General features: G+C 47.4%; 1 protein-coding gene across 3 annotated transcripts in view; it reads left to right on the top strand.

Moving 5' to 3' along the window:
- Positions 1–19,514, top strand: part of MEIS1 (Meis homeobox 1) — a 103,809-nt gene extending 84,295 nt beyond the window's left edge. The window contains exons 10-13 of one of the 3 annotated variants that reach the window (XM_067292773.1): positions 13,618–13,676; positions 14,936–15,025; positions 15,293–15,388; positions 17,942–18,027. In XM_067292773.1, the coding sequence (XP_067148874.1) occupies positions 13,618–13,676; positions 14,936–15,025; positions 15,293–15,351 (208 nt within the window). In that variant the 3' untranslated portion in view covers positions 15,352–15,388; positions 17,942–18,027. Of the gene's footprint in view, positions 1–13,617; positions 13,677–14,935; positions 15,026–15,292; positions 15,389–17,941 lie in introns of all 3 variants that reach the window. The other 2 variants (XM_067292771.1, XM_067292772.1) reach the window with 2 other exon arrangements.
- Positions 19,515–21,098: the final 1,584 nt, after the last annotated feature.

Here is a 21,098-nt window from a genome sequence, read left to right as displayed (position 1 = left end):
GAGGAGGTTGTGTGAACGGCGTGATGTGAGACGTGCCATAAAACGTATCCATGGCAGGGCACATAGCTTAAAAAACACCAGTTTTAACCGGAACTTTTTGCCTTTTTTTTTTTTTTTTAAAGTAATCAAATCATCCACGTGGAGAATTTTTTCCCCTTTTTTAATCAGCGGAGATTTTGCTTGTGAATCAGCCGTGTTCCCTTTTAGGACCCCCCTCTTTGCAACAGTTGGGTATTTCTGCTGCAGGAAGAGGGAGCGACTACCGTGTTGCAAAAAAATCTATCGCAGGTACTAGGGGAGCAGAGTTCAATCTGTTGTTAGTCTAAACGAACCGTTCAGGTCCTCGTCTTGTTAGTCATTTAACCCCGTAGCAGTTTAGGGTTCAAAGCATGGTCACGTGGACTCGAAGGGGCATTCGTGTGATCTTGACAGTGGTGCATATATGGACGTGGAAGGGACCTGACAAAGTACAGGTTAATAAGGGGCTTTTCCCCGGTGATAAAAACTCCTGCTCTGTGATTGAAATATCCAGAAGGTGTGATACAGTCACTTATTACCTCGGTGGAGAGCCAGCTAGGGCATACTGAACAATCCATACAGCTTCCCTGTTTACTACCTCCCAGCTGAACCTGCTCCTGTTAAGAACTAATGCTAAATAATTACTCGCGGTACTCTAAGGAGACAGAGCAGTTCTCATCAAGGGCTGCGTTAGGTGTCAGGTGCTTGCTTGTGTTTTATAGAAGTCTAGGTACACAGACATACATAGCTGTGCATTTGCATGATAATGTGCATATATATATATATATTTGTCTGTGTGTCTATATGCCTTTGCATGCAGGTGCGTGATCAGCTCTCTATGCAGAGGCCCATAGACCTGCATGAGAATTGTCTTTTAAAGAAGATGGTTTGCAAATTCCAAAGCTCCGCAGTGAGGAGACGGCAGCCTTCTATTAAGTGCTTCCATTCTGCTTTTTCCCAAATACACTTGTGTTAACTAGGGCACGGACTAGACAATGATGGAGCAGCTAGTCAATATTTTATCTTACCCTCATTCTTCAGTGCTTCATTTGTTGAGCAGTATTCAAACCAGGCTTGAAGATGGAATTAATAATTACTGATGGGCTTTCCTACGGTGCTTACCGCTGTAATATCCACATACTTCACTGACCTCTGTTTGCCTGCATGTGCATGCAGATATGTGGGAGTACATGGTATTTTTACAGTCCCCCTGCGAAGGGAGAGAATAGTATTGTCCCTGGTACGCAGGCGAATAGCTGAGGCTGCTTCGGTTTTGGCCTGCCAGGCAACTCGAAATGATAGCACATTCCTCACGTCCACATCCAGGGCGCAACGGCCGCCGGCTGCAGCGGCAGCTCCAAGGTCATAGTGCTTCGGCGTGTTACCTGCAAAGCTCTGGAGTGGGGAGGGACGCGAGAAGTCAGTGACTGCTTGTGGAAAGTTTGGTTTTGATGATTTACTCGATATCACCCATGCTGTCCAAGGCAGACGTAGCACTGAAAGCCCTGTTCTCCAGTGCAGCATTCAGCTGCTTCCGCCAGGACTGCTTTTATTCTCCTGCCTTATTCTTTCAGCTTTTGCACATTTTATTTCCTGGAGAAATCAATTTTTCTATGTGGCACTGCCCTGATTTGTTCTCATAACAGAGACCGTCGTCTGTGTTGTCTGAGGCACGGGGCCCTATCAAAAATAGTGCTGTGAGTTTGTAACTAGCCTGGATGCATATGAAGCGGATTAAGGGAGAGGGTGCAAGCAGCCCTAGTAATGCAGTTTCCTGACTCTTAAGTTCTTGATTTTATGACCTTGGCTTCTTTAAATGTCATTTTTGTGTATAATTTCCTTGACTGGCAAAAAAGAAAAGAAAAAAGGCAAACCCAAACACACTGGAAAAAATGATCAAATAACATAGATTTCCCTAATTTCATTCTTGGAGACAGCTGAAGTTCTTTTTGCTGACACTTTATAAGGAAGAAATTGAGAAGGGCTTCAGGGTCAGCCCGTAGATGACTTTGGCAAACCTGAGAATCTGGTTGCAGAGGCGAGAGCGCCGCTCTTCGCGGCAGCGCGGGCTCCGCCGCCGTTGCAAACCGGCCGCACGTTTCGGTCTTCCCCGGCCTTTTTTTTTTTAACGACGGCGTGCCCAGCAGTCGCTGCGTGCAGCGTGCGCCCCTGAAGCACCCCAAGCGCAGGGGCGGGGGTCGTCCCGCCGTGCCGGGGTCAAGCGCAGCTCCCCGAGGTGGGCTGGGGTCTGGGGGCCGGCGTGAGCTTTGCTGGGCTCCTGCGCCCGGGGCGAGTTCACACCGAGCGAGGGGCCGGCGCGCGACCGCTGCACCCCTCCAGCGCCGCTTAGGCACTATTTTTAGGGTGTCAGCGGGGAAGGAGGCCCGCAGGGAAGGAGCCTGGTCCTGGTCCAAAGGCAGGTGCCGGTCCTGTCGCAGAGGGGATTTGCACCCCGCTGCCCCCCCCCCCCCCAAGCTGCAAAATACCCGATAAACAGGCAAAGCATTCGGTTTGCTGCTTTGCAGAACTTGCCACACTCGGGGGGGGGGGGGGGCTTATCCAGCAGCGAGTAAAATGCATGCTTGTTTTTAGATTTATCTATTACTGCTTTTGTTGCAGTAAACAGATTAAGCTAGAAAAGGTCAAGATGCAATTTGAATCTGTGTAATAACATAACAAATACTTTTCTCAGTAATCAGATACGGTAAATACAAGTACTTATTTACTTGTAAATGTTAAAACATTCACAAATTATCCTCTCAACTTCAGCAGTACCAACTTAATCAGAGACCATCAGATTTTGGAAACTATTCTGCTTTTTCTTCTTCACGTAATTCAATAATACATTTGCAGATATGATTTAAACACTGTTTGGTTAATGGGAATACATGTGAAAGCAGGAAAAATAGAAGTAAGAAAGAATATATGATTCAGGTCTAAAGAATGTGTTTTGTGTTTGTTATTCTAAAGCAAAATAAGACAGTACATGTTTGTGATGTGAAAATCACACCTTCCCCCCCAAAGAGCCCCCTCACAAAACCCAAAGAAAAACATTAAAACTGAATCTCGCTGGGTGAATTGCTAGACCGTTTGAGCAATTCAGAGTATGTGCGGTAAATTAGCTGCTCTAAATGTACCATGTGCAGGGCTTTTAAAGCAGATTTTTACATTTATGTTTTCACTAAGTCTTAGCTAATTGTTATGCCTTTCACCTTGAATGCCAATTGTAATAATAATATTACATCTGTAGTCTATTTCTCTGTTCTTAAATTACAGCAATCAGGAATACTCACTAGGTAGAATACTGTATAGTTACTCATAAGAAAATATTGAAATCAGGCGAAAAATGTTTAGCTTGCATATTGCCTTAGACAGCCCTGGCGAGCTGCCAGACAACCGAGGTATTATTAGAAAAGCTGAGCAAATAGCTTGCAGGGGGACGAGGGGGGAATTTAGTGCCATCAGGTACTGTCACAGCAGAAGAGCTCAGGAACGCGCGAGTTTTGTCTGATATGCATTTGTTCTTTCGGTAAAAACGCGACTTAGCTGTTTAAACGCGTGTGGTTTCGTTCTAACGCGCAGATTTAAGGCGTAGACGCGCGTGGTAGTGGCTCAGCCCGTTCGTTTTCCGACGGCGGTGGCGCCAAAGCAGCTTCCGGGGGGAAACGCTTCCCTTCGGGCCTTTGGTTTCAGCAGGGAAGGGCGCTCGCCGCTCGCCCCTGCACGGGAACGCCGCTCCGGCCAGCCCGGGGCTCCCCGCACGCCCCCGGATGGGTCCCGCTGCCCGGCTGCAGCCGGGAAAGGAAAAGCCCCGTATTTCGGGAGCACGAGCCGCTCAGCGCAGGCCGGCGCGCAAGCCCTGCCCCAGCCGCTTTCGCCAGCAGGCTGCCGGAGGAGCGAGCGATGAAATAAACGGCCTTCGAAGCCGGGCAGCACCGGTGCTGGTTTTTCGGCGGCGAAAGGCCGGTTCCCCTCGCCGAAGGCTGCACGTGGCAAACGCGGTTTGCTTGCCGGGAGCCCAACTAACAAAAGCCGCCCGGCACTTCAGCGGTTAATATGCAGCAAGAATCCTTCTCCCCCCTGGGCATTGCATCCTTTTATAAGGTAGTTTTGTACCTGACAAACTTTTTAGTTGATGCATTAATATTCTATAACTAATGTGCTGTCAGGTGTCATGAAGATAAGATTAAAAGGTGCTGTTCAAACAGTCTCCGGTTGCTCTTTTCTCCACTTTTGCACGCGCTTTCTTCTGCGGGATTAGGGTTGGGGTCACCTGTTCTTTGTTAGCTGCTTTTCAAAGGGCTGAGGTTCAGGTGTGCGCCGTATAAAAACAGAGTTTGGCTTTAAAAATATCCCGGACACTATTGTATTGTGGGAATGCGGCATTGCGATCGAGGGAAGGGTCCTGTGCTGTCGTCAGTAAATAATTTGCAGTGCTTATGGTTTTTTTTTAGCAAAAGAGACACTTCTGTCAGAAAAAAAGTGCCCTCAATATCAAAAAAGCAAGAGAGAGACAGAAGGGGAGAGTAATGATTTGTCATTTCTTTGCAAGTCGGGTTTTGGTCTATTCTTGTCAAATCTATCTCAAGTGTGTTTACATATAGTTTGCCTTTCTGGTATTTGGTGCTTGCACAGACCTGATCTCCACCTATTTTGTGTCAACAGTTGCTGAGACTGGTGCACGGCGATTAAGCGCTGAGAACTGAAACACCAGCACACGGAGAGCGGTGCCCTCAGAGACCCTCTCTCTCACTTACATCATGAACTAGCTGCAGGCTGCACCTGCATAAAACAAACTGCATTTCTGAGTGGTTAAAAAAGTCAGCCTGAAATATTAAAAATGGGGCAAATGTTGCCTCCTCGTTGGATAAAACAATTTTCTCTTCTCAAAAATGAAACGCAGCCAGAGGCAGATGGAGAGGAAGTGCTTGGGAGGGCATGCGTTTTGCCCTGAGTGCTCTTAAATGATTCTGCGTAAATGATGTATGGCTGCCTGGATCAGCGTTAGAGCTAACGAGCCCTCTATTTTTTATCTTACTTTTAAAAAGAAAAGAAAGGAAGCAGCAGCAGATACTGCTGAAAAAATATTACTTCTGCAGTCCTTAACAAAATCTAGGTCATGTTACAGTTTCATGGGTTGTTTTTTTTTTCCTGCCCAGGCACTGTAGTCCTTGTGGCTTTTTGGCTAATGATAAAACGTAATGGTTGAACTGCAGCAATATGAATTGCTCCTTTTTAATTCAGGCTTATCCCAGAAATGCCCAGCTTCTCACCTGGTGTAAAGGTGGTTTATATTCCTTGGTTTATATCAACACTATGGTATGGTCACTAAGCTCTTTATGTCCCAAGATTTTACAAACTCTTTTGATTTTTGACATTCCTCTGACCTACCCAAGTGTGTTTCATTTTCACCATTTTCTGAGGATATCTTTTCTCCTTCCCAGAATAAAATGCCATAAGGAACAGGATTACAAGCAAAATAAATGACTCTACTTAATGGAAAATTATGTCTAGGTGAAATAGATTACAAAGCAGGTTATTAGTAGTAGTTACGAAACAGTATTTTGAAATAGGGTGTCTTGGCGGGGAGGTTGCCAAGAAATGTATGTTTTTTTTCAGGTTGGTCGTGTGGTCGTGATTCAGAGTTGTAGTTCTATGACTCTCTTTTGTGGCTTCTGCAAAAAATACAAAACCCAAGTATTGTTTGAAACCAGTTTCACAGGTGCCCACATCACACAAAATACACCAAGGCACTTGTGTTTGTTGTCTCAGTAGCGGTAGGGAGGACCAGACCGCAGGAATCAGAGCTTCCCGCATCCGCCCCAGGCAGATTCCTCCAGGAATAGATGGGAGCTGTGTCAGAGCAGGGGCATATTTCACGTGGGAATCACAGCTCAAATGCGGAGGCTCATCCCGTGTTCTTCTCCTCGGGGTATTTTCTCCCAAAGGGACTTGCCAGGCATTTTTGGTTGGTGACTCCGTTTGTTTCTCCTCCTCCTGTAGGCTGGGAGGACCTGGTGTGGGGTTATTGCTTCCTTATTTCTAAGCGGTCTTTTGGAGAAGAGAGGAGGGTGCGGAGATCCATCCGGGAGGGCGGACAGAGCATTTCTCACATCTTTGAGTGAGCGGGAACTCATTTAAACTATCAGCCAGATGTGGGAGCAGCCTTTTTGCTTTCACTTGTGCAGTATGGGCTGAAGGACCGGGCATGTCTTTCAGCTGACATGCAATATCCATTACAGGTAGGAGTGACCGGGGAAAAAGCTGTTGGGACGAGACTCCCAACTCGATGTATGGAAAAAGCCTTAGACCTTGGAGGAGGACCCCCACCCCTGCTGTTAGAAGGATGATTGCAGAGATGAGATGTAAGATGGAGTGAGGACCTCTGTGGTGTACATACAGTGATCTGGGCAAGTTGTGTTCCGGTTATAAGAGGGGTGGAAACCCAAACAGAGTTTCCCACCATTTTCACCAGTTTTTTGCGACCTGCAGGCCTGCTGTTCCTAAAGGGCAGCAACCCTTGGATGTCAGGCTGTGTTTGAGTGAACAAGTTGCGAGTATTTAGTGGAGTTCAAAGTTCAGTGTGCGAGGGAGAAGGCTGCACCGGAGGCTCAGTGCTTGGACCTCTTGTGTGGCTGGATAAAGCCTGGAGACCATGCAGGCACCTTTCACAAACACTACATTAGCTTAAAGAAGAGGCTATGCAGGAGAAGGAGATTGCTCAGGGAGAGAGAGGAGTGCTTTCACAGGAATAGTGGGTATTTTGCTATCAGTCTTACCTGTTCCCAGCATAATCCCTGTCATCCAGCAGGACTGTGTTAGTGTGAAGCGACCTGCTGAAGACAACTCTCCTGAAGCTCTGAGGCTCCAGAGGGGCAGCTCAGGGTCAGACTGCCTCCAGGACCCCCTCAGCTCTGGCTCACTTATACAGCAGCAGGCCAAAAATCAGTAAAACATGCCGAGCTGGAAGATTTGCATCAGTCTGGGCACCTCTCTCAGCTTGCAGGGAGATCGCGCGCCCTCCGCCCCACGCGTTTTGGAGGTGCCCGGCCTTGCAGCATGGTCCGCGCACACGGGAGCACGGTCTCCCAGCAAAGGCAGCGTCCTGGGTTAATTCCTCTCCGAGTCCGCAGTGGGAAGTGGATGGCGCGTTAGCCTGCGCCTGCGCGGCACCGCCGCTTGTGCAGAGGGCAGTTTTTGCGGCAGGCAAGGTTTTGGCTGATGGCGCTTCGTTTTGTGCAGCCAGTCCTGGTGCTGTAAGGGGTCAGCTCTGTGCCCGGCGTGAGCTAGAGCAGCCTCCGTGCTGCTCTACTCGCTGACTCCTTGCCGTATTCCTTAAAGGCTAATTGTGGCACACAGAGATCAACAAAGTACAGCTGCACTGGGATTTGGGAGTCGGGAAGAGACAGAAGGTCAGCTCCGCTGGCACTTTGCCATTTAAAGATTTCCCCTTACATCATCTGGCTGCTCAGGGCGAGTTTACATCTGCTGCGCACCACGGGGGAATTGCGGCGTCAGGGAACGAGCCGGCCGCCGGCCCTCGCCGGCTCAGCCCGGACCTGCAGCAGTGCGGCCGCTACGGGCCCCGGGGTGCTGGGCGCCGGGAGCCGGGCTTTGCACCGGGAAGTTTCCATTGCTCGGGGCTGCGCGCCGGGAGCAGGCTGCAAGAAAGCGCGGTGGGGAGCAGGAGGGGAAGGGAGCGCAAAGGGTTCGCGGGAGATGAGGACGTGGCCAAAGGTGGAGTCTGCTGCGCGTGTCGGGCTGGCCGAAGGGAGGGCATGGCCGGCTCCCGCTAGCAGGGGCGCTTACCTGCTCACAGCTCCCTGCTTTCTGCTTTGCACGTGATATGCTCGGTGCATGAGCAGGTTTGCCTTGCAAGAGATCCCCTAGCGCTCTCCCGCTTTAAAGCAACTTCTCTGAGCACGCTCCACAAACACATCGGTGGGGTCACATAGTAATGCTCCAAGTCAGAAGCTATTTTTAAAACTAAATTGCAGAACCACACATGGCTTTCATTAGTGCTTTACATCAAATTTGTCAGCTAATTAGTGGTTTTTCATCACTAGTTTTGCATAGTATTTTATTTGCTCACTCTTCAATATTGTCTCACAACATGCCCGGCCCTATATGCAGTCAGTGGCGCTGCCGCTGCCAGCGAAGGAGGAGGGAGGAAGGGCAGAGGCTCCAGGAGACCTTTCCGATCCTCCTGATGGATGGACTCGCTGCCTTTGGAGCGTGGTCCAAAATTACGTTTCTGGAGTGGGTGGTTAGCAGCCCATGTATTCTCTTCCCTCCCTACCTCCATTTAGGGTTGTAAATGATGTATTGTGGTCCTCAACTGTCTTCGTTTCAGAGGAGGAGAAACGGAGAAAAGTTGCCAAACATGACTTCATAAGGTTTGACTTTAAATTGAGCAGTTTCTTGAGTGTCTTGGATTTTTTTTCTTCTTTACAAATAAAGGGAGTACAGAGAGCATGGATTGCTAATGACTGGTAGTTATGGGTCATTAAGCTCACTAACTGACTTCAGGATCAGAACTTTTTAATAACTGCTGTAAGCACTCTTTTAGCATTTATTTCTCATTTTAGGGATGGGGAGATGTGATTACCATTCAAAAATCTGCAGTTATTTTTGCTGTTCATAATTGCAGAGGGAGCTTTTCTATTTTTAAGGCTGTTTTTAAAACATTCAAAAGCATTCTGTGAAGTAATTCCTGGGGCTTTCTTTTTCCGTTAACTGACTCCTTTAAAAAGCTGTGGAAAACAAATACACAAGAAAATATTTCAAAATAAGGAATAAAGCAGTTATTGAAGTGTAATAAACCCAGAACCAGTGTTTATAGCACACTTTTCATTTAAATTGTTTCTATTAGAGATAAACCTGTTAAGCGTTGAGGAATGAAGTGGTGAATGGAGAAAGTTGTTTCGTTGCTTTGTAAATGAATGATCCAAGTACGTAGACTAGAGCACTGCTGGTTTTACAAGTGAATTATTTGCCAGTTTGAAGGACTCTGGCTGCTTTGGCATCTTTTCTAGAAATGAGGATCCGATAGCCCTGCATGGTATGTAGTCAGGGTTTGCAAGGATGTTTTGTATTTTGATAAACAGAAACTCATGCCTGTTGTCAAGAGGGATAGGGTGTTTTTTTTTTTTTTCAGCGAGACAAGAGACATTTTAGCAATGGTATTTGTAGGTATTGGGGGCTTTCTTCCAGTCCTTAAGGCTGCGGTGGGCAGGGTTGTTAGAAGAAGCGCAGAGAGAGAGAAGCGAAGCAGTGAGATTTTAGGAAATGCATGGCACCTTCCTTGCCTCCGGCTTGCAGGGGCGCCCGGTGCCGTGGGACAGTTTTGGCAGGGAGCAGCCCGAGACTCCACGCATCGAAAGTCAGTAATGTTGTGAAAGCGTTCCCGTTGGGAGGACGAGGGGAGGAGGAAATTCAATACCCTGCTAAGTCCCAGCATCTGCTTTCAGACAGCTAGTAGTGGAGAATTTCATTCAAAAACTGAAAACTGGAAGTCCCACAAGCGTCCTGCCGATCCTTGAGCAAAGGTGGCTTTAGGGAAGCATCCCGGCGGAGGAAGGTCGTGTTTTATTCGCTCAGCAGGACTGCAGGGCAAGGGGAAGGGAGAAAGAACAGACCTATGCGGAAAATGTCGCTCGGGCTGTAACCTGAACCTCGCAAAATGAGCCTTTTGGGTGGCTCTGTGACCCTCCGAAACTCCTCGCTCTCTGGCTGCTATTATTGCGGCCAATTTCCAAATAAAATAGCCTTTTGTCGCCGGCAGCCCCGTGGAGACGCAGCGAAGCCTGTGCGGCGCGGCGCGGGCGGCTGAGGCACAGGTCAAAGAGCAGCGGAGCCGGCCGCGGCGCCCCGGAGCGCGGGAACCGCCACTGCGCCCGCCCCGGCGCGAGCAAAACCACCCCAGAAAATGCAAATTGGCCAAAAGAGAGTTTCCTGCTCGTCCTCTTTGGAGCCAGGAAGGGTTACGCAGGTGGAGCTGCTTGGGGCGCAGGGGGAAGCACAAGCTGATGTAGCCAAAGGGGCAAGGAGAAGTTAGCTTTCAAAAAATAATAAATACCAACGACTTTAAACTTCTGTGTTTGCCCAACTGTTCAAACGTTTCTCCCATGCCAGATCCTCCCCTTTGCAAAAAAAAAAAAAAAACCCTGTAAGAGCGATTTGTGCATGTGTTGTTTTGCCGAACTCCCCGCAGCACGGCTCCGCTTCCTTTGGGCCGGGAGATGGGTGCAACTTGTGCGCCCAGGGATCCTGTTTTGTTTGTGCCTCTGTCAGTTCTGCGCTTTGGGAGGGGGGGGAACCCTCCACATGTGCAGAAATTTGTCAATACGTGCAGCACTTCTCTTCTTGCAAACCTTTAAGCCTGCGTGGAACTTTACTCCCAAGAGTAAAGTCAGGCAGGTGTTTTATGAAGGTTTATGCTTAGTCGTAGTTTGAGAAAACTAAATTTGAGTAGCACTGAATATGAAAATACCTGATGATTTGGGTCCTGAGTCCTCTGTAGTTTTAAAAATCAGAGTGCTTTATTTATTTTTTTCCCCCCTTAAGAGAGGTGAATGTGCACATATAGGAAAAGGGGTAGTGAGAGTCCTGCTAACTTTTTTGTTCCACCATTTTTGCTGATACTACATCAAGCCGGCACTTTGGAAATTCAAATAGTGATCGAAAGCTCTTCTATCAAAGAAAGAAACAGGCTGAAGAAATTATTCCTATGCCTGTATATCTTTCCGGCCATAGCTAACTTACAGTTTTGCTAGCAAGGAATTCTAGGAAGTGATTTATAAATGTAACAGAAGTGCATTGTGTTCTCTCAAGGCAAGACGCATTAATAGTTTTAACCTGATGGGTTCTTATGAATTCCAGGTTTGGGATGCAGGAAGAAACTTGAAAGTGAATGCTTTTTTTTTTTTTTTTTTAATGCATAGTAGTTTGGAATGGACTATAATGCAAAGTAAAGCGTTGTGTTACAAAGGCAGGGAGGATGGGACAGAAGGTTAAAGGGCATCCTGGAAACAAACAGCTGGACCAGTTTATTTAAACAGATACAAGGATGGGGAGCTGACCTCCGTTTGACTTCCAGGGGGAGGAGCAAGAATGTCATTTTATTACTTTGCCCAGAAGGGAAATGTTCTTGCGTCTGAATTCACCCTGAAGACATCCAAACACAGGGCTGTTTTGCAGAACAGCTACTTATATAAAATACTTACAAGGCTGCGTAGGAAGAAGATCACTGCTAAGTACCTGCGTGTAAAATGTTCTTAAAGCAGACACCCCGAGTGCTAGTATGGGGCAAACAGGTGAGAAGATGTTTCGCTGTAGGCACATCCGATGGATAATTATTGGGAAATTCTAACTAAATGGTTTATAGCAATGCGAACCCTTTTCCCCTATCGTCTGAAAAGTGCTTGGGCTTTGGCGGAGAGGAAAGAGAAGGTGGGAAAGTTTGCATGTGCATACTGGTGAACGTCCTTAACATTTTGCTCAGGGTTTCTTTCTGGTCTGGGTGAAAGCTTTTGGCAAATGAAGGTTTCTGGCAATCTCAGGTGGCCACCAAACGCCTCCCCTCATGCTTCTCCCTGGTGCTGCCACAGTAACAGAAATGGCTGGGGCACCAGGGCTCGGTGTTGTTGTTTTACTTAGGAGAGTTACTGTGGAAATTGCTTTCTGCAAATGCAGATTACAGATATTAAACAATTTTCTAATTGGTCATGGAGCTAAGGCAGCTAATGGGGGAAAAAAGCACATTTTTTTAATTGCTTATTTCACATGGTGTTTGTGCTACACCTGTGCTTATAATGAGAAAGGAGAATTAGTCTAACCTTCTGCTCACATGATTCTGATTTTCATGGTTTGTACAAGATAATGATAAACTGATTTGCAACACCGTTTGCTGGAGTTTAGGCTTTTTTTATTAGAAGTGTGCATAAAAATTGCTGCAATACTGTTGCTGACAACATATGACCTAATGCAGGTGTGAGGTTTCCAGAAGAGCACGCAGAGTTTGCGCCTTCGCGCGGTGGAACCATCCGAGCACGTTTGGTCGAGATGGGTTTGATTAGGACTCACATCTTGATTAGTTTTTGCAGGACTTAATGGAGGTTGGCCAGGAATAGTCTCTGACCGCGGGAAACGGCGCGGCGGAGGGCGCGCGTTGGGGCTGCCGGCCCTGGCGGCGCGGGGCGGCCGACGGCCCCGCAGCCTCCTGCCGGACTGCCGCGCTCCGTTAGCTGGGCTTGGAGAGCTCTCGCTAAGCCAAACCAAGCAAAGGCAGTGAAAGCGGGCGAGAAGTATCCCTTCGCGCACACGAGCGTTGCGTTGTGCAAGCCCAGGGCGGTTTTACCCAGGCTCGCGCCCCTTCCTTTGCAAGTAAATAGTGAGGAATGCCTTTTTTTTTTTTTTTTTTTTTTACAATTTTTATCTCTTTTGAAGAATGCAAAGGCTGTTTTTGAAGACTTCTCTATGACATAGTAAAAATGGTGATGGAGATTTTTTTCCAAATGGTTTTTACTTCCTTTTCTGATTAAGTGAAACCACAAGAGAAGTTCTTCTGATGTTCTTAAGACAGGTTTCCTGACGATGTTTTTGTGACTTTGGATTTTAATGCCATGAGGACTATGTACGGAGGGGACTGGGTGACAGTTGTGATCTCTCTCAGTGTTCTGTTTTGCTCAAAATTTATTTTGAACATTTTTCTCCCCCCACAATAACAATTACAAAACTTACTGAGGTTAAGAGCTAAAAAAAATGCAAGGAGTAGGGCTACTGATAAGTATTTTTGCAAAAGACTGTACCTTTTTTTTTTTTTTAAGAAGATCTTCTTTTCATTGTTGGTGGGGAATTTTCAGTAGTCCAGTAATTACAGTTTAACAAGATGTTTGCTGTAAATGGTCAGGCCTAGCTGGAGAAAACAGGATTATAAATTCAATTACTGTAAAGCTATGACCTCGCCTTGACCCCTCAGACTTTGCATAAAGCAAGGAGGGGGGGGAAAAAACCCACCAAGAAATCGCTACGAGGAATGCATTGCTCTGAAGTCCCCAGCAGTGTGACTTAGTGGTGATAAAACTCCAGACGTTCCCTCATTTGATGGTGTTCTGCCATCACAGTTCATTATCTTAATAGTGGGCATTAAAATAGAATTAGGTTTGCAAGAGGTAGGGGAAGGTTTTGATAAAAATACTGTAAAAAGGAAGCCAGGGAGCATAAGCCAGAAATGTCGCTAATTAGGGGGAGGTAGCAGATGCCCTGACGAACATCTCGCCACCTTCGCCCATTTTTTGTCCCCCGTTCCGAATTGAAAAGAGCGGGGCGGGTATTGTTTCCTGCAAACTCGGCCAGTTCCCCCATGAAAAGATGAAATGGAAGTGTCCAACTGCGGTAAAAGCAGGCAAACATAAATCAGCTGGGAAACCCCAAGCTTGCGCTCTCAAAGGTCATCAGGGGTTGCAGGTTTGGCAGTGTTTGAATCCGCGCGCAGACCAACGGAGAGCCCCGCGGCGGCCCTCGCTCCCGGCGAAGGCTTGGGGCCGGTGGGGAACGCTGCCCTCAAATAACCATTTGCTTTACTCTTTTTTTTTGCAGGTTTATTAATGCTAGAAGAAGAATAGTTCAGCCCATGATAGACCAGTCCAATCGAGCAGGCAAGTCCCCCATAGTAACGGTATTCAAGTCACGCGGGCGAAAACCATCCTCAAGCCATTCACCGGGAGGTCCATTACCTGGTAAATAAATGAGAAATGAATGCTGGGAGTGATTGACAATTAAAATAAAACCAGCTTTGTTTCATTACAACACTAATCATTTTAACATGATTGAAATATTTTGGGCGGGGGGGGGAGCATTTAAAATCCGAAAAAGAAACTCAAATTGCTCAATGACCGGACTTTCCGTATGCATTTGGAATTAATGTCATTTGTATTTTTGTTGGTTTTGAGTTTTCCTCCCCAGCTCTCTCTGCTCCTGTGACCACTCCCTGGTGCATGGCTTGGTGTGGAATTGCTGTAAACTTTATTACCTGTCAAAAGGGCAAAGGGGTCAGAATCGCTTGTGGGACTCAGTAAAGTTCAAAGCCGTTCAATGAGGTAGAGCTTTATGTGCTTTAATAACCCAAGGCAGCTTACTTCTGAAGCTGGCTTTTAATGTACAGTTAAAACCCAGAATTCAGGTAGTGGTACTTGTATCTGGGTCTTCTGTCTCTAGTCTCTTCCTTTTAATATCTGTCTTTGGGGATCTCCGAGTGTTTGGGGTTTCCTTTGGGGGGATTTTTTTTCAATCATAGGTTTCACATGCCAGTTCTTCCTGGAGTCTTGGCTTGCAGCTCTGTGTGGGTATTTACCGGTGAGGAATAACACGGGACTCTGAGCTGCTTTTGTTTCCCGAGTCTTGGTGCCACCCTGTCAAAATCACTTGTCCAAGATGCCTTTGGGCAGTGCTTTCTCCTCAAGTACGTTTGATTATTTTGTCATTAGAGGCAAATATTTGCCACGCACATGTCTCAGGCCCTGCTCTTATAACTGCACACGGGCGTAATTTAACACACTGAGATTTCAGCGTGGCTATTTGATCCATAAAATTCGGCTCCTCGGCAGGTCTTTGCATTGACGTCAGCAGCAGCAGCAGCAGCTGGAGCAGAGGCTCATCATGGCTCGCTCTTTCGTATTGCTAACTTTATTTCAAAACTCTCCGTAGGAAATTAAGCCACCGGTATGCAAACCCGTTAGTCCATCCGCTAAATTGGAAAAGTAGGGTTTTCCCCCCCTCCCCCTTGTTGATAGTCATCTTTGTGGTTCTCACGCTGAGACGTCGGGTCCGCGGTGGGGGTTTGTTTCTAGACCGCCCGTGGTAAGACGACCTTGACTGGTTTGCACGTGGTAAAGAGCAATGTTCTGCGCTTTTGTAGTAAGCCAAGGAACACCGTATAACCCCGACGGCCAGCCGATGGGAGGTTTTGTGATGGACGGGCAGCAGCACATGGGGATCAGAGCGCCAGGTAAGGCCCCGGGAGCGCTGCGCAGAGCCGCGACCGTGGTGGCGCCCGCCGCAGGGAACCGCTCCTCCGCCGGGGTGCCCGCTGCCTGCCTTGCCTGGCCTGTCTTCTGCAACGCCGCCGCCGCCGCGGCGGGGCCGGGCTCGCCGCCCTCCGCGCCGCAGCCTTCCTCGGCCCGCTGGCAGCCTGCGTGCGTAAAGGGGTCTTCTGGCACTGTCTGTTGTCTGTGCTCATCTTCTGGCATCTTCTTGGATTTTTATCTCCCTCTAGGACCTATGAGTGGAATGGGCATGAATATGGGCATGGAGGGGCAGTGGCACTACATGTAACCTCCACCTAGGTAACCAATGGCAAAGCCAGGGGGAAGTAAGTACCGCCGGGGCTCGTCGCTCTCCCGGGGGCCGCGGGACGGGCCCCGTCCCGCATGTCCCCACCGTCTCCCTGCCCATAGCCTCATGCTTGTTCCCTCCTTTCCCCGCCGCGCCTGCTTGCTGCTTGCCACCGCCGCCGCCGCCGCGGGGGCCGCGCGCTTGGGCTGCGCCTCCTCGCTCTCGCGCGCTGCTGACCACATGACGGACGCGACGCGGGACCCGCCGGCGAGCGGGGGGCCGGGCGGGGGGGTGCGTGTGTGTGTGTGTGTGTGTGTGTGTGTGCGTGCGTGGGGGCAGCCCGTTGCCACGGCAACGGGCTGATTTGCAAAATGTGAGCGGTCGGCAGCAGCGCAGGGAGAGGAAAGAGCATGTCCCCAAAGTGTCATAAATCTGTCTAACCGCAGTTGATGCATGAGTTACATTTCCACACTAACCTGCGAGACACCAAAAAAGCCAAACAGAGACTTCTTTTAGGGAAAATAAACAGCAGCTTCACTTAGGGCTGGTTAACGTTTTGGAAGGCGAGCGACTCAACTTTGATTTTTTTTTCTTTTTTTTTCTTTTTTTTTTCTGCAAGTTTATTTCTCTTTGTCTGTCCGTCATAATGGGATTACGTGTGGCAAAGGAAAAAGAGAGAATACAAAATAGAGGTGTGCGCAGCAGGCTATGGAGCTTAGCCCAGGCTAATTGACTATATCCAAATTAAGTATGCCATCACTTGCAGTGTGACAAATGGATTTGACTTATTCAGTATACAAAAATAGAGATCATTAATGCAATCTTCAGTGGCAGGCCTCGTGAAGAAAGCCTAGAAAAACTGTCCCAGATTTTTTTTTTTTTGCTCTTGTCTTTTTTTAGGGGGAAATACATCATACAAATTTTGGGGTTTTTTTAAAAAAAAAAGAGTAAAGCTGCTTGAAACTCTAAGGCACTGGTACCATGTTTAAATGACCCCTAATTCTGTTTCTTTTACTTTGTTTCTGACGTCAAAAGCAGTGATTTTGGCATCTTTGTTGTGCCTCTGATTATGTTGACGTGCTGTTTGAAGATGCCAAGGCCAAGTGTATTTTGTAGTTGTCTTCTGTGGGTGCGAGTCAAAAATAAGTTTTAACAATTAGCTGCGAAAACATTCCACTGAGCTTGGGAATGCAACAGTCTTATTACCTCATCATGGAAATTTCTAGCTTAGTTAATTTAAATATTGTTTCTTAGTTTCTGGGTCAATTAAATTTAAATGATGTATTTTATGCTTCGTGACCAATTAAATTAATAGGTTATTACAAAAAATATTATCATCTTTTTTGATTAAAGAGCTGTGAGTACAGTATATTTTATAAGCAATTTTCATTAGTTCAAAAATGTTCCTTTAGGCTAGATTAAGCAGCTATTCATTGCGAGAGCCTTGAGACCTGATTCCAAGGTGTTCATAGCATTCGCAGTGCACTATTACTTAGAACTAAAGCCAATTGAACCTACTTAGCAATAGCGTATGCCTTTCACCCTTGATGATTATGGAGCTTATAGCTCTCCGAAACAATACACCTGTCAGTTCCCATCAGCTACAGCAATCCAAGCAGAAGGCAGAGGCCCACGGAAAGCAGAGGTTTTATTGTTTTAGGTCCGATTTTTCTTATTGTTCTCAAAATCACTGAAAGGTTGACTGCGTCCCGTGCCTGATTTTTGCAGACAGAAGTGATTGCAGGGAAGGAATTAATTGATAACTGTTATTGATTTTTTTTTTTTTATGACGTGTTTAAAAACACAGGTTTGATTTAACAATCGGCCTTAGTAATCCTATCAATTTCAGCTTCGTATGAGGCCTTTGTTCGACGGTATACGCGCTTGCTGCGTAGCGCGCGTTTGAGTGGCACAAATGCTCCGGACAGACTCAAAGTCATCGGGCTGGAGAGCTAAACAAATAACTGCTGATAAATCGCGGCACGGATGTAACCCGTCTCGCCTCCCAAGCCCCTCATTAAGTGCCACGGCCTCCTTGCGCTGCCTAGTCCCTGCGCGCCGAGCCCTGCGACCCCCCCTGCGCGAGCGGGGAGACGAAGGCGAGCAGCCCGACGGAGGCCGCAGGGACGGGAGCCCTCGCGGGGCCGTGGGGCTCTCCGGCGAGGGCTGGGGCCGCTTGCCGCCGCCGCCGCCCCGAGCGCCGCGCTGGTTGTCGCCAGGGCGGCTCTGCCTCCAGCGTGCTTTCAGGCTGCAAACGTCTCCATCACCTATGGGCGTTCCTAAAAGTAAAAACAGCAGTTTCTGTCTCCCAAAACGTTGCATTTGGGGGACGGGGGGGGTTTTTTGTTGTTGTCGTTTTTTCAAACGCAGGCTTAATTCCTGTTGCCCGTCTCTCCTGTAAGTCCGTACAGGGGCTTCGGTCCCACAAACGCAGCCGTACACACCTGTACTTGTACGCTCCCGCCTACGAGTAGCGCTCGGCTTCAAGCAGCCCTCCGAGCGGCGGTCCGGTCCCTGCCCAAGCCGGCAGCCCTCCCGCCTCGGCGTCCCGGCTGCGGCCGCTCACACCCTCCCTCTGTTCTCTCCGCAGGGCTGCAAAGCATGCCAGGGGATTATGTGTCTCGGGGTAGTCCAATGGGTATGAATATGGGACAGCCAAGCTATAGCCCGCCCCAGATGCCCCCCCACCCCGCTCAGCTGCGTCCTGGCCCCCCCATGCACACCTACATTCCTGGACACCCCCACCACCCGGCGATGATGATGCATGGAGGACCACCCCACCCTGGAATGCCCATGTCAGCGTCTAGCCCCACCATGCTTTCCACCGGCGACCCGGCAATGAGTGGACAAGTGATGGACATTCATGCTCAGTAGCTTAAGGGAATCCGCATCGCCTGCAACGACGGTAGATTTCAAACATTGTCTTTCTGCAATGACTATGGAGTTCCGTTTTTCTTGGCGTCTGCTTTGGACCAAGGAACGTTCCTATTCCTCACAGGGACCCTGAAAAGCAGGAAAACACCAACCGAAGTCAACTTCTGGGGACATGCTAAATACCTATATAAGACATTAAGAGAACAAAGAGTGAAATATTGTAAAATGCTATTATACTGTTATCCATATTACGTTGTTTCTTATAGATTTTTTAAAAAAAATGTGAAATTTTTCCACACTATGTGTGTTGTTTCCATAGCTCTTCACTTCCTCCAGAAGCCTCCTTACATTAAAAAGAAGCCTTACAGTTATCCTGCAAATGACAGAAAGGGCTTATTTGCAGGATTTTTAGAGCATTAAAATAACTATGTCAGGCAGAAGAATCTTTCTTCTATCCTAGGATTTCAGCCATGCACACTCTCTTTCTCTCTCTCTCTCTCCTCTCCTTCTCTCTCTCTCTCTTTCTTTCTTTCTTCCCTTTCTTTCCCTTTCTCGCTGTCTCTCTCTCTCTCTTTCTAGCCTGGGGCGTGAATTTGCATGTCTAATTCATTTACTCACCATATTTGAATTGGCCTGAACAGATGTAAATCGGGAAGGATGGGAAAAACTGCAGTCATCAACAATGATTAATCAGCTGTTGCAGGCAGTGTCTTAAGGAGACTGGTAGGAGGAAGCATGGAAACGGAAAGGCAGTGTATTTGAAGCCTAATTGTCACATCAGAGCATCATTGTCCCCATGCAGCAACCACCACCTTGTACATCACTTCCTGTTTTATGCAGCTCGAAACATGGACTGAAGATTTATTTTTAATATGTTGACTTTCTTTCTGGGCAAAACATCAGTCGTGTGCATTTTTCCATAGTCCCATCATGGAGCATTTATGTATACATTGTAAATAAATTTTGTGCAAAAAGGACTGGAAAAATGATCTGTATTATTGCAATTTTTTGTAAAAGTAGCAGTTTGGTATGAGTTGGCATGCATACAGATTTACTAAGTGGGATAAGCTAATTATACTTTTGTTGTGGTTAAACAAATGCTTGTTGATAGCCTTTTTCTATCAAGAAACCAAGGAGCTAATTATTATTAATAATAATCATTGCACACTGAGTCTTAGAGTTTCTGATTGAAACAGTTTGGATTGTATAATAACTCAAAGCCCAGTTGTAGTAGTTTGAGTGCAGTAATGAAATCTGAATCTAAAATAAAAACAAATTATTTTTTGTCATGGTGACTCCACTGCTTGCAAAATTTGTTTCCTGCCCCACTTCAGCATTTGTAGTGATTCTATCCCAAATTGTGAGCCAAGCAGCTACAAAATTGAACTAGCTCCAGAGATGTACCAATGATGTGCTATTTCGATATCAGCTTCATATTTAAATAATGTGAAGGTAATGCTACACTACATAAAGAAACTTCCTGGAAACTCGCCCTGTAAATTGTCAGGATGGTAACTCTTGCCTGTTAATAAATGTGATATCACAGGGCATTAGCTATCTGCAGCATACTGGACAGAAATTTGTCAGCAGTGCACCCCCCAAATTGCAGCTCTCATACCCAGTTAGATTACTTGAGCCACTGACATACTACATTTCTTTCTGGAATCGAGCGTATTAAGGACAGGCGGAAAATAAAACTTTTAAAACATTGGCCGGGAAATGCATATTTGTAAGTAAATTAGGTGCTTGTACTAAGGGATGACGGACTTTTAAAATCTGAAGCTCGTAAAGGACTTCTGTGCGTGGATTGGCTGAAGGCTGCTCATTAAGCAATTTCCTAGCACAGCTGTACTTTCTGCATTGCAGCCAACTAGTTAAATAGTACAAAATAGCATGTTTAGGCTGCGATACCTTATAATTTTCTTTAAATAAAATCGCAGCTATATAAAAAAAAAAAGTGTTTCCTCCGGGTAGGGAAAATAGACAAATATTTTAATTAAGGCAAATTCACGAAGGGGAAAAAAAATAAAACAACCCCCCGCACCCCCCTAGCTGGGGTTGCTCGGTAGACCCAAGGTAGCAGTGCCGCCCCCCGCCGTCACCCCCCAAACCCGCCCCAGCGGTTCCCGTGCCCGGCGCGGGGGCGGCTCCGCGGGGGCGCAGCGGCCGCGGAGCGGTGGTTACTGGCAGTTAACGGCCACTCGTTTACCTTTGCCATTAAATACCCACCGGGGCCGAAACGGCCCCTCGCCGGCGCTTTTGGGCGCCCCCCACCCCGGGTGCGCTCGGTCGCTCCGCGGGTCCGGGGTCCGGACCCTCCGCAGGCGCAGGCAGGGCGCAGGCAGGGCGCAGGCGGGCAGCGCAGAGCCTGGCAAATTAAGCAACCCGCCAAAGCGGGGTCCTTCCCTCCACGCCCCCCACCTTTTTTTTTACTCTGTTGTCTCTTTCCTTCTTTCTTTTCTTTCTTTTCTTTCTTTCCTTCTTTTCTTCCTTTCTTTTCTTTCTTTTTTTCTCTCTTTCTTCTCTTTCTCTCTTCTCTCTTTCTTTCTCTCTCTTCTTTCTCTCTCTTCTCTCTCTCTTTCTTTCTTTCTTTCCTCTCTTTCTTTCTTAAGGGCCCAAGTACCGCCAAAGAGACGGCACATTTCAGATCCTGCTTTGTGAGCCCGGAATAATGACACTTTTCTGCCAAAATGTGAATGAGCGGGGCTCGCTTTTTTTTTTTTTTGAGTTTTTTTTTTTTAATGTTGCTTAAAAGACAAAAACAAACCGCCCTCTTGCATGTGAGGGCACACGCGTCCCTTCCTCCTCGGAGCAGCGGAGAAGTGGGGCACAGACCTTCCTCCCTGGGACTTTTTTGGGCACATTTCAAATTA

This window comes from Apteryx mantelli, chromosome 3 (assembly GCF_036417845.1).
Source record: "Apteryx mantelli isolate bAptMan1 chromosome 3, bAptMan1.hap1, whole genome shotgun sequence".
Classification (NCBI taxonomy): Eukaryota; Metazoa; Chordata; class Aves; order Apterygiformes; family Apterygidae; genus Apteryx; species Apteryx mantelli.
This window is presented reverse-complemented; position numbering and strand designations above follow the sequence as displayed.